Below are 13453 nucleotides of genomic sequence, written 5' to 3' on the forward strand. Positions count from 1 at the left end.
TCCTCTCACACAGAGCTAACCAGGGTCAGTAATGTAGCAGATACTGAAGCATACATGTCATTATAAAAGGAGAGAAGTCCCCTAAAAAAGCAAACAGTAGAATTTTCAATAATTAATCACAACAGTTTTTAAAAATCTATCAGCTTTCAAAACTAAAGCATTCCTTTGCAGAAAGCAAAAAGTTTTGAAAAATATTCAACATATGCTTGTTGCTTGTAATGTTTTGTAATGGTTGCTGTGCCTTATACAAATAAACTGTTGTACAAACTATTGTCGAAAAATACTCCTGGAGAACTAGATCATCATAAATTATACCTTCAACCGTGCAAAAACTGGCTGGGAACATCCCTCATTACACCTTCTAGGTTTTTTCTAATGAGCACTTTTCAATGAGTTGTCTACAAAGTTTTCAAATAATATGTGTACTTAACCCTACATGTAAGTTTATTAATAATTTTTAATGCTCTCCATGCTTGCTCTGTGGAAAACAAGACAGATGGACTCATTTGCTCAGAATACAGAAACTAAAAACCTTAACCCCCTCCCCTTTCTTTGCAGAAGACTCTGTCAGAATCAGAGCAATCTGTAGGGCTACATGCTGCATTAGTACAAAGAACTGTTTCTAGCTTCCTTGCAAACACATGCAACATGATGTGTCCCCTGGTAATTAGCGAGACTCTACAAGAACTTAGCCTAAAGGGCAGATTAGTCTTTCATGGCATTGTGTACACAAATTATACACCATCTGAATACTACTGGTTTTATAATTGCAGCTTTTGCTAAGTAGTGGTGCAAATATTGTAGCTTTGGAACTTTGGCAAGAAGAGCTCTTGCATCTGTTCCTTATGTTCAGTGCAGTGACACAGTTCTCTCTTGGCAGTTGCAGCATGGTCTAAAGCAGATGCTAACATCATGGTTGACCAGCAAAAGCTAGATTCTTCCATTCCTGTTTTCAGGGATCAACGTTTTGCCACAGGAAGTTTCTCTCACCCATTTCAAAGCTATTTTGAAATTATTCAGACCATTCTCTCAAAGAGGAAAAGTGGATGGTAGACGGTCTAGAAACCCAGTGTGGGCGGTAGTCTGATACAGAATCACTCAAGAATAAGCTTTATAACTACTCTGTATACTCTCACGACTTACAAAAGTAGCTATAATGGTGAATAAAAAGAAAAAGGAAATGCTATGCTATGCTATGCTATGCTATGACATGACTCAAGGAACATCCAGGATGGACAAAATGATGTGAAATAGAAAAATCCAGGGAGTGCTAAAGAAAACAAAAATTAAACAGATAGCAGTTTGAGGTTAGCATTTGGCTAGGGGTAGGAACTAAATGTTTTTGAACTGCATCTCTCAACATTCCTCACCACTTATTATGATGGCTAGGACTACTGGGATTTTGCAATTTAGCAATATCTGTAGTGCTGCACTTGCTTCTGGCTTAAGTCTACAGTTGCAAAGAGTAGAGAGAGATTCACGGATGCTCATATGAATAGGCTGAACTTAGAAAAGCTACCTTTTGGATCACACATTCCTATTGTTATCACATGGGATAGCCCTCCTTCTCCCCTAAGTTGACCTTTGATATCAGCTTGATATTAAAAGGTATGTTTTATCACATAGCCAGCAGACTTGACTTGGGAGCGTTAGTGCACAGACATAATAGGTCTTTTCAGGCTGGGATCTGTACAATCCCTTCACACAGGTGTATGATGGAGGGCACTGGGTATTTGCCAAAAGGCTGGGAATCAAAGGCACATCATTCTGCAGATGACACTATTTTGTGTGAGACTTCTAGATTGATTGCTCTGTCATTTCTCCAAACCTCTGGCCATTCTTCCTCCTGGAATAAACCTTTCAAAGGCCTAAAAACTGCCTCAGGTCATTTAGGTTTTCACCCTATATTTATGCCTGTTTGGGGCAGCCCCAATTCAAGGTTCTTGGCTGAACGCAGACAGATACTCTGCCCATTTCTCCCTTGACTCCCCAGCACAAGGTCCTGGCTGCGTGCTAAGCCAGAATCATCCACTGCATCCCTAATCAGAGCTCCATGCCTCAACCTGGTAACGTATGGTCTGCTGCTAAAACCCTCTGAAATTGCTATCAGCTACCACCTTTTACATCACTAACTCTTGTGTGTGTGTGTGGGTGCACACACATATGTGTGCACGTATGTGTGAGTACCTTTGAATGGAAATTGATTTTTATCTTTGTTGTTATAAATAAACTAATTTGGAATCTGCCGTCTGGAGTTCTGGGTTTGAAACCATTATACATAGGCTGAAACCCCTGCTTTTAAGAGTTACCCAAGCCCACTCGCTGCTTCCTATTGAGCTAAATCAATTTCTCAATTGAAGTCAATTGTGGGTGCCCTACCGGGACTCCAGTATTTTGGGTAACATTATCTCAGCTACTCTAGACAAGTGGCTGGGGATTCTCAAATTTACGATCCAAAAGGCCACGTTTCCAAGGCCTAGGAATATGGATGGGTAGGGTATGATCTTCGCAAATACCCAACATCTTGTAATAAATATCTTTCCTAGAACTGTACAGTACTTCCCTCCTCTCTAGCTCTCAGTCACCTTCTCCTACTCCATCTAATGTATTTCACCAATACTGCTGTGAGGCAGAAAAGGCGCATAACTTTGCACAGTGCTTTAAGCTTTTTGTGAAAAGGAATGAGATTAAAAAAAGAACTTGGAAAAAATAAGTTTCTATTAATACAAAGAATCACAGAATATTAGAGTTGGAAGTGACCACATATAGTCAAATCCCCTACCAAATACGAATACACACTAAAGCACTCCTGACAGATGCCTATCCATCCTCTGTTCAAAGACCTCCAAAGATGGTGGATTTACCACCCTGAGGCAATCTATTCTACCCATGAACAGTTCTTAGAGTAAACAAGTTCTTCCTAATATTTATGCAGAATCTCTTTTCTTGTAATGTGTAATGTCACAGGTACACTGTTTCTTGCTTGTCCCAGAAACTTCTAAAATAAGGAATTCCACTATAATCACCTGTACATCAGTTCTATTGCCTGTTTTGGAGCCACAATGGATCCAAGCTCTGGGAGAAAGACAGATGAAATCAAAAACAAACTAAATAATACATTCAAATATTTTTTTTGTGTGTGTAGGATACAAAGATGGAAGAAAAAACTATTTCTGAAAGCCAAAAAGCACAACAATGCTTATAAATCAAGCCAGAAAGTGAAGAATCTTGCAAGCGTTGAAGTGACTCACACACGCTGTTCAAACAAGCCTAGCTGTCGAGATGCCTTTCCGATCTCCACTATGGCAAAGCAGTTCAGCCACAGTGCTTCCTGAAGCACCTGTCAGACACTGCTGAAGAGAACAAGCTGTGAGTGACTCACCCACACACCACTTCTAGCCTCCCTCGCCAAGACCATTCCCTGGAGAGCTCTCCTCACACAAAGAGACTCATCATGAGGCCACTCAGCTGGAGAGCGCTGAAAAGGATGCAGCTCAAGTGGCCCACAATTCAAACACAGATCTGACATCAGAAACAAACAATTCATCTGTCAAATCTTCCTATTTACTTTCTTGCATTTCTGTGTACAAAGCCAAAGCCAATAAAAGACAGCAGCAGTCCATTCTTTTGTAAGGATATTAAATGCCAAGGAGAAAGAGTAGCAGGAACAGATTTGGATACATTCCGTATTTGTTACTATGTGCGCATATTTGTTGTAAAAAAATATTAAAACTATTTCTGTATGTAACAATGTGTAGATTTAATGTAAATACACATACACTGTAGATAAAAGATAGATAGGTAAATAAAATTAATGGGCCACTTCATCCCATTCTGGAGAATGTTGTTTTTTAAAACATTCATGACTTCATCAGATCATAGCAAACAGCATAGTCTATATGGAGAAAAACAGAGTTCGGTTAGTAGCACATCTCAGGGCAAATGGCAGTTCTTCAACAGGGCGGGATAACAAGCAGCATAGTAGCTGTGAAATCTCCTCTGGCGGTTATCAGCTGTCAAAACAATGACACGGCCCATTCCACACTGTACACAAGAGATCTGGCAGGGAGAGGAGGGGAGAAGGTGGAGTAATAAGGCAGAGTCCAAAACTACAGCCAAAAATAGGAATCCCTGTACTGAGTATAAATAAACAACATGAAGCCTTCACAAATTTGTTTATGGCAAAAAGGGCAAAGATACAGTTGGAGGGGAAGGAAAAAGTACAAAGGAATGCTAATAGTAGAAGGAAGCTCTGGGATTACAACAAGCCTGCCTTTGGTGGGAAGCGGGTAGTAAGAGTTCTTCATAGAAATTAGTAGAGAATTCCATGTTTTTGCATAGCTGTGACTGAGTGCCAGCAAGTCATACCAAGCCCACAGACAGTAACAGGAAAGACAAGGAGATCAGGTTCTTATTTAGATTATTCTATATAAACTGTTTATAATCTTCTTGAAATTGTTTAAAGTGCTAAGTCCAATATGAAATGTAGTCCAAAATGAAATCCAAATAATTTTTTTTAAAAAGAGAAAAACTAAAAGAAAAAGATAGATGGTGGCAATGGGCTTTGGCTAGTGCAGAGCAGGTGACAACAACCCTGCAATATAGTTTTCTGTTACTGCCAGAGATCAGAAGTGGGACTGAGGCATTTTTAGATTTTAGTCAAAAACTCTTCACACAAAACGCCACTCAGACTGCATAGAGTGGGGCGCTTGCCATCTACTGGGGTTTGGCTCCAGAGCCTTAATTGATAACAAAATCCATTAATGCTCAGTCCCATTAGCATAGTAAAATTGTTCCGTTATATAAAATGGCAAAATCAAGGTTATCTTTTGGGATTTAAAAAAGGGTTTTTTTTCAAGCTGTGGATAATTGAATCCATGGATGTAGAATCTATGGATACAGAAGGCTAACTATATAAAAGTAAATTTATTTAAACTTCTCAACTGCATACAGAAGGTTTATATGCTGTTAATTTCCATGAAGACATATTGTTCTTTCAAATGCTTAGAAAACTGTGTGTATGTGGGGGGGGGGGGGGGTTTATGGGAAAAAAAACAAAAACAAAAAAAGCATTTTTGCTTCAAAATTTTATTAGAGGTGGGGAAACACTTCTGAATTTTCTCTATAGATCTCAATGGACAACACTCTCCAATAAATAACAAAACAATGTTCTTTTTTTAATGTTTTTTTAAATTTAATTTAAATCATATTTTTTAAAAAATGTAAACGTGTAAAATGTTTTTCCTGAAGAGTAACTTGGTGGATAATATACAATATTCCTAATATGAGCCCTATAGCTAGCCTCTAAACAAAATTGACACAGTTAACCAATTACAGCTAACTTTGGCACCCTGATTCCAAGAAGTTGCACACTACCCTTGCTTTAAGCAATATTGCCCTCTCACGTCACTGAACTCCCTTTCTTTCTGTACTTCTGAACTTTCTGTACTCTGAGAGCCTGGCAACTTTACTTTTTAGACCACAACCCCTGTGAATATGCCACAGACAAAGCATGAGTTGTTTAACTCTGATGCAATGTACATTGTACATCCTCACTAGTCAAAGGAAATGGCTATTTCAAATCACTTGCAATTTTAGCAATAAAAACGTTTACACAGTTAAATTAAGGATCAGGCAAACTCTGAAAGGTTTTATCATCCACTTCCTTGGCCTCCACTCTTGAGAGACTAAAGGATCCAAGGAACAAAGAACTATTTCACTTGTAACTGATGAATGCAATTTCACAACCACAGAGAGCCCCAAGTTGTATCTGCAACTCATCACATGAATATTTTAACTTGCAAATTTACCCTGAGGCAAAACAAAGGTACAACGGATCTGGCAGCACATTCTGTTGACTGCTGGCTGATAATAAAAGAAGAAGAAAAGAGGGAAGAGGTACATACAGATCTCAGAAAACTTTTAGGGTCCTTGGGAACAAAGACCTGGGGATATTTTTCTAATGTCCTAGAGCAGCTTGATGCTGGATTCATTATTAATGCTTAAAGATTAAGTGGTATAGTTTTGAGGAACAGAGATTAACACTTCTACAAAAACACAAAGACATTTTTGGGAAGATTTGCTTAATTTGGAGAATGCCTATGCTTTTTACATTTGTATACTGTCATTGCTTCCCAGCCTGGTTCCTTAGCACCAATGCTTCTCCTCCTTGTTTAATCCTGTTCCTCCTTTTTTAATAATTGCAACTCTGTCATGCCCATTATGGAATACACCACTAAGGGCCATACCAATGCCAACTTTTGAATTTATCTGAAATCTGTGCATATGTGTATGAGTGCATGTGTACAAGCTTAATCAAGTTGCCTCTTGACTTATGGTAACCATATGAATTTCATACGATTTTCCTAAACAAGGAATAATCCGTAGTAGTTCCTAATTCCTTCCTCTGAAATATAGCCTACAGCACCTGGTCTTCCTTGACAGTCTTCTATCAAAGGACACTGAGAAACTGGAGCGTGTCCAGAGGAGGGTGACTAAAATGGTGAAAGGTCTGGAAACCTTGCCCCATGAGGAACGACTCAGGGAGCTGGGGATGTTTAGCTTGGAAGAGAAGGTTAAGATGTGATATGATAGCCCTGTTTAAATATTTGAAAGGATGTCATATTGAGGAGGGAGCAGGCTTGTTTTCTGCTGCTCCAGAGAACAGGACCCGGAACAATGGATGCAAGCTACAGGAAAAGGGATTCCACCTCAACATTAGGAAGAACTTCCTGACAGTAAGGGCTGTTCGACAGTGGAATGCACTCCCTCGGAGGGTGGTGGAGTCTCCTTCCTTGGAGGTCTTTAAGCAGAGGCTAGATGGCCATCTGCTGGGGATGGTTTGATTTGGATTTCCTGCATGGCAGGGGGTTGGACTGGATGACCCGTGCGGTCTCTTCCAACTCTATGATTCTATGAAAGTAATAACCAGGGTAGTCGTACTCAACCTTTTACTCTTGGGACCCTGCTTTACATCTACACGCAGAAGTTGCCCCTCCCTGATGTAGTATATGAATAAAAATACTTTATTTAGTTAATTTTCATTTACACATTCATGTATAGACATATTTTCACATTTTATAAGAAAATAACATTGTTCAAATTAGAACAGTTTTGTTTAAGTAAATTCAATATTAAACTCAATACATGTGTACATTTTACACAAGGAAAAGTTTTGGAATAGGAGGAGGAGGGATCAGAGCCTCCAAATTTTGTGCCCCCCCCCCCTTTGAGAAAAACTCACGTACCCTTGTGGGTTCTGCCCCACCATTTGAGAAAATCTGCTTTAGATATTTATATCCTACAATATCTGTGTACTCTCTTCAAATATCATGAAGAGTGATAACTGCCAGGTTTTTAACCTAGTTTTCTCATGAGATTTTCAATAACACCCAAAACATGAATTAAAGATCACTTCCCATGTGGCTCAGCCCTGTTAACAAAAATCTCTTGTATAGGTTCTAAAAATGTACAGTAGAAGTGGATGACCTGAAGGCACATACACACACAGATCAAGGGTGGAAACTGTGCAGTCCTCCAGATGTTGCTGGACTACAGTTCTCAGCACTCCTGATTGTGCTGGCTATTATTGCAGAGAGATGCAGTTCAACAATATGTCTCTCAAGATATTAGTGTCTAAAAGATGTGAAGCATGTGATGAACCTGTGGCCCTCTTGAATTTGCTTGAGTGCTACTCCCTTGATCTCTGACCACTGACTAGAGCTGTTGGGAGCTGGAGTTCAAAACCTTTCTTCACCATACATACAAACAGTTTTGGCTTTACAGTTTTTCCCCATCACTCTAGTTTTCAACCGCCCATAAAACTGTGGGTATAAATTCAGGTCAACAGCCATGGGTGGGGAATTGATGGTGTAGACATTTAGTATGCTACCCCTTGCCCCCAGTCTACTGAACTATTAGTATTTTACAGCTTCTGGTGTCAATTCAACTTCTATTGGTGGTGGTGGGGAACTATGCATGTAAAGCAACTCTGTCAGATGCTGCTTAGATTTATTCATTACTTTTCACTGCTTTAAAAGGTGGGCACCCTCCATGAAACTGGGAATCTTACATTGGGTGTTTTTGATACAATCAGGAAGTCCCCTCTCTTCAATTCTAACATGACTTTTTGACATTCGCCTTTTCCTTATCCTGTGCCAAAACTCACAATGATGTTGAGCAAGGTTAACAAAACCTGAAATGTAGCTTCAGGACAATAGCAAGTTCCATTAGATGTAAAGAAACAAAGCATAGATGTCATAGATATAACAGCCATGCATTTTGCACAACAAATATTTTTGATCTTGCTTCATGGTCTTTTTGTGGGGGAGAAAGAAATGGTGTTAGGTGGACTGAGGCACACCCATGCACTGGATAGCACAGAGATAATTCCCCTGGCTGCATTACTTCTGTCAAATCAAAGTGTCAACTCCACCCTGCATAGACCATATGCGGTGATGTTGGCTTAGAGGAAGGGCTTAGACTAGACCAGGGGTAGGCAATCTTTTTGAGCCGGGGGCCGGGTTGCTGTCCCTCAGACAACTGGGGGGGGCCGAAGCCAAAAAATAAATAATTAAATATATATATTTTTAAAAAAATAAATATATAAATAAACCAGGACAAATGTAGGACAAAATTTTCAAATGGAGGACATGCGAAAAATTTGCTGATTTTTTAAAAAATGTTAATATAAATGCATGTTTCTGAGGCTTCTATAGACAATTGCCCCCCAAAGGCCCCGGCGGCAATCGGTGGCAGGAACGGGCTGGGGCCGGTCCCAAGGTCTCGCCGGGCCGCATCTGGCCCGCGGGCCGCAGGTTGCCTACCCCTGGACTAGACAAACCTTGAGGGAAAATCAGTCCCCTCTAGGATATAAGTGAGTGTGACAGGCCACCTGAGACTCTACTCAGAAATGTCTTTCTATCCAAAATGAAGGTTTTCATGCTAAATCTGCAAGCATGAAGCATTGAGGATTTTGATTGTTACTTGCTAGGGCTCTGAATTGGTACATGTAGATGTCTATGTGTGTCAGAGTGGTCCTAACAGGATAATGAGTGCCCGGTGTACTATTCTAAAAAGATCACCACTACTTATCAAGTGTATCACTTTAACACTGAACAGCTGCTAGGTCTCGCATGAAGCAAATAAGAATAGATAGATGGATAGGTGCCTCTAAGGAAAGATTCTTCAATTCAAACATTTTGGACTACAGATCTTATCATCCCCACCACCTGCTGAACCAGATGGGAGTTCTAGCTAAAAGAAAAAGAAAAAAAGAGCATCATATTGAAGAAGGCAATTTAAAATGTTCTGTTACTCCTTAAAATCTCCTTGAGAAATACAGTATGACCCCTGTACCTGCAGGTGATACATTCTCAAACTTTGCACAGGTACGCAAAACTGTGGATAGAAGCAAATGCCAGGCTGGGTGAGACTGTGAGAGAGAGAGAGAGGGAAGCAGCCCTACTGCCCGGTTCTTTCTTTTTCTTCCTTCCTTCCTTCCTTCCTTCCTTCCTTTCTTCCTTCCTTCCTTCCCTCCCTCTCTCCCTCCCTCCATCCATCTGCCTTCCAAAAGATACATCACTTGCCTGTGTGCTTCCTCCATGGATGTGACTTATAAATTCCTCTATATATTAGGCATAAAGATGCTTGCTAGAGAAAAGCAGAAGATATAAAGGTTAAGTCCATATGGAAGTATAATGCCTCACATGTACCATAACCTTAACAGGATGGAATGTGCCTAAACACTGATAATTTCTATCCTTCCCTTGGGGAATGCATATTTATATATCAATAACTATGTTTAATAAAATAGCCTAAAAGACTAGAGGATAATGTGATCACTGTCCCATATTCCACATCCCAAAATTCAAAGACTTAAGAGTGCTTAAGTGAAGCGTTGATACTAATTCTCCCTGTCTAGGCTATACCACTGATCAGGAGTTGGGACTGAGGTGTCCAGAGGGAGATGAGAATGACCTCCAAACAGATTTAGCTAACAGACAGCAAAGATCCCGCAATCCTTCAGCCTAAATCATGCCCATTTCAAGGGGAGCTCTCAACTCTTGCCTCCTGTCTTGCCTCCTGGTATCATTACTTTCCTATGCACAGAGGGTGACACATATGAAGCAGAGAATCTAGAATCATAGAATCATAGAGTTGGAAGAGATCGCAATGGCCATCCAGTCCAATCCCCTGCTATGCAGGAAATCTAAATCTGTATCCGCGAGCTGAATGGGAACACTTATTTTTCAGAGTTGTGATTCATGTGGATAGTCCTTATGAATATCAAGGTTGAACATATGAAAATAATGACTGAAGAGCTCTTCAGTGAACTCTAAATTTGTGGCACCTAATTAAGATGTGTCATCTATTTTCATGATAAAAACAGAAAATCTCTTAAACCATACTGACTGAGAATAAATATGTTACGAAGGGATGTTACGTGAGAGATGGACAAAGATTAGTAAACTACAAAAAAGAAAGAAAGAAAGAAAGAAAGAGAACATCAGGCTTAATGTTTTCTTTAGGGGTAGAGGTTTTTATTTAGCCTTCAGTAATAGCTTGATATTGCCAAAAACAGTCAACTAGGTCCCAAGCATGGCAGCCAATCAAAGTACTCAGCAGCAACACAATTTCCTGGCAATAGACTGGCCTTGGCTGGAGGCCCAACGGAGGGCTAGAAGGACCTTTCGCATGAGCCAGAAAAAACAAGTCTCATGTTCCAGCAGTGTAGCAGAAAAAGAATATTAATAATGAAACAGATGACTCATTCAGTGCATACACTCAGATAGACATGCATGCATCTGCACACACACACACAAGAACAAAAAAATTATGAGTGAACAAACTGTAATTTAACTGCAGCTCTGAACAGTGGTTTCAGGAATCTCTGAATCTCTATCCATCTAACCAAGGGTGCAGTTAGAGGTGACAGTAGTAAGACCCTGCCAATAGAGGGAGCTTTAAAAGTAACACTGTTTTATTGTAACTTTCCCCCCAGTTGAGCTTTCCCCCAAAGATTAGCTTTCTTCCTTACAGCGAGTGTTACTTCTGGTCTCTCAGCTACACATGAGAAAAGATGATTAAAAACAGAGATGGTACATGTGTGTTTGTTCAGGTCCCTTCTTCAATACATCTGTGCCTTGGTTTGAATCCCACTGACTTTTTTTTAATATTGGATTCAACAAGAAATCTATTTCTACACACAGTTCTGTTGCCATCTCATTTAATTTGGCTCTTAGCTTTATGCATGGATGTATACACTCAGTATAAACATGTAGTTTTATTGTCTAAAGTACAGGCGGCCCTCCATATCCACAGATATTTTTATGTACGGATTCAAGCATCCATGGCTTGAAAATATTTTTTTAAAAAGTATCAATTTCAAGCTGCAAACCTTGATTTTCCATTTTATATAAAGGACACCATTTTGCTATACCATCATATTTAATGGGATTTGAGCATCTACGGATTTTGTTATCCATGGGGGATCCTGGAACCAAACCTCAGCGGATAACAAGGAACCATTGCATCTGACATCCTTCCTAATAGTCCAGGCTCTAAATTCTCAGGGTTATGTTCAATGTCTTTCTCTCTTGACATATTAGGCAATACTCAATCTGATTCTGCACTAATCAAATGACTTGTGTTCCTTTTTAAATAGAAAGAGAAATGGGAAATGGATAGGAAGTTCCAGTCCTGTGTGTATAAGCCAGAGCCAAGTTCCCACTGTCACTATCACCTCAATATGATTTCACAGTAGGAGTATACTTAACCACGCTGATCTTATTCAAGCTCCTTTCAAAGCAAGAATTAATTAGCAAGAGCACTGATCTAGATTCTGGATATTAAAGAATTATGTGTAAAATGACCCACCAGCCACACTTGTGTAGAATCTGAAGGAATAGAACTATTGTGACTATCTTGCTAGGTCTAACTGGTTTAAACTATTGCTGCCTTCCACAACTTTCATAATAGGGGAGAAACACACAAAACAAAACTACAAGCCCATCTTCTTTAAAATTAAGAGTAATGCATAACACTGATCTATGGAAGTAGTACTCAAACTTTTTTACCCTTGGGGCCTCCCTTTATATCTATATGTAGAAATCACACACCCAATCGATGAGATCTATGAATAAAAAGATTATGAAAGCTGCATATGACATGGCATTGTATATTCTTATTTTATAAGGAAATTAGGACAGTTCTATTTACTTTATCTGGAAACCATGCCCTATAAGGAGAGACCTAGGGAGGTGGATATGTTTAGCCTGGAGAAGAGAAGGTTAAGAGGTGATATGATAGCCATGTTTAAGTATTTGAAGGGATGTCATACTAAGCATAGAGCAAGCTTGTTTTCTGCTGCTCCACAGAATAGGACCCAGAACAATTGATGCAAGCTACAGGAAAAGAGATTCCACGTAAACATTAGGAGGAACTTCCTGACAGTAAGAGCTGTTCGATAGTGTAACACGCTCCCTTGGAGTGTGATGGAGTCTCCTTCTTTGGAGGTCTTTAAACAGAGGCTGGATGGCCATCTGTCAGGGATGCTTTGATTGAGAGTTCCTGCATGCCAGGGTTGGACTGGATGGCCCTTGAGGTCTCTTCCAATTCTATGATTCTGTGATTCTAAGTAAATTCAATATTTATCTCAATACATGTCTAATTTTTACACATTAAAAGGTTTGGGAAGAGAAGGAGGAGGAGAAGGAATCAGGGACTCCATGTCTCCCAAATCCCTTGAGCAACTCTTGCATCCCCCTGGGGGTTCTGTCCTGCTGTTTGAGAAGTACTGCTCTACTGATTTACAAGATTCTGAAGATAACCTCACAGAAGGCAGGCACTGGTTTGCTCTCTCCCATCCAATGATACAGCCACATCTCTTGTAATACTGTATATTGATTTTCCACCATTCTAGCTGTCCACAGGGCATCTCGTGTTGGCTGCTGCTACAAGCCACAGGCACTGGCTTTGAGCCCTTCTGGTGACACAGGTCATCCCTGCTGAACAGGGGATGAGAGGGATATTCTCCCATCCCCATCGCCCTCCCCACAAAACTGGAGATTATCATTTCAATACAACATCAAAGAATGCACGAGAAAGGAACATTTGCCCTTCCTTTTCTCTCCTTCTGTCTCTGCTCACCCCAGTTAAGTGGCTGATAGTAGAGCGGCTGCCAAAGGATGTCAGCTCCTGACAAGCCTGAGAACAGAACAGAAAGACGCTATTTGCATGGTGAGCAGCTTCCCTTCTTTGATCACAGCTGCAGGCTGCACCTGCTTAAAAAGGCAACTGCTACATGGGCTACATGTCATCCCTGTAGTCAAAACAGGAGGAAACAGCAGATAAGTGCTGACTGGAAAGAGATGACATGAATCACTGACCCCCTTTCTGCAAGCTGATAGCAACCTGCCTCCTGCCCCGCAACTACAGAGAAATCAAAGGAAGA

General features: G+C 40.2%; 1 protein-coding gene across 7 annotated transcripts in view; it reads right to left on the reverse strand.

Moving 5' to 3' along the window:
* Positions 1-13453, reverse strand: part of SHQ1 (SHQ1, H/ACA ribonucleoprotein assembly factor) — a 104015-nt gene that overhangs the window by 23766 nt on the left and 66796 nt on the right. Inside the window, exon 12 of one of the 7 annotated variants that reach the window (XM_042451702.1) lies at positions 3779-3895. The exons of 5 other annotated variants lie outside the window; for them this stretch is intronic. In XM_042451702.1, the coding sequence (XP_042307636.1) occupies positions 3877-3895 (19 nt within the window). In that variant the 3' untranslated portion in view covers positions 3779-3876. Of the gene's footprint in view, positions 1-3778; positions 3896-13175; positions 13207-13453 lie in introns of those variants that run through there. One more of the 7 variants, XM_042451704.1, reaches the window with a different exon arrangement.

This window comes from Sceloporus undulatus, chromosome 2 (genome assembly GCF_019175285.1).
Source record: "Sceloporus undulatus isolate JIND9_A2432 ecotype Alabama chromosome 2, SceUnd_v1.1, whole genome shotgun sequence".
Classification (NCBI taxonomy): Eukaryota; Metazoa; Chordata; class Lepidosauria; order Squamata; family Phrynosomatidae; genus Sceloporus; species Sceloporus undulatus.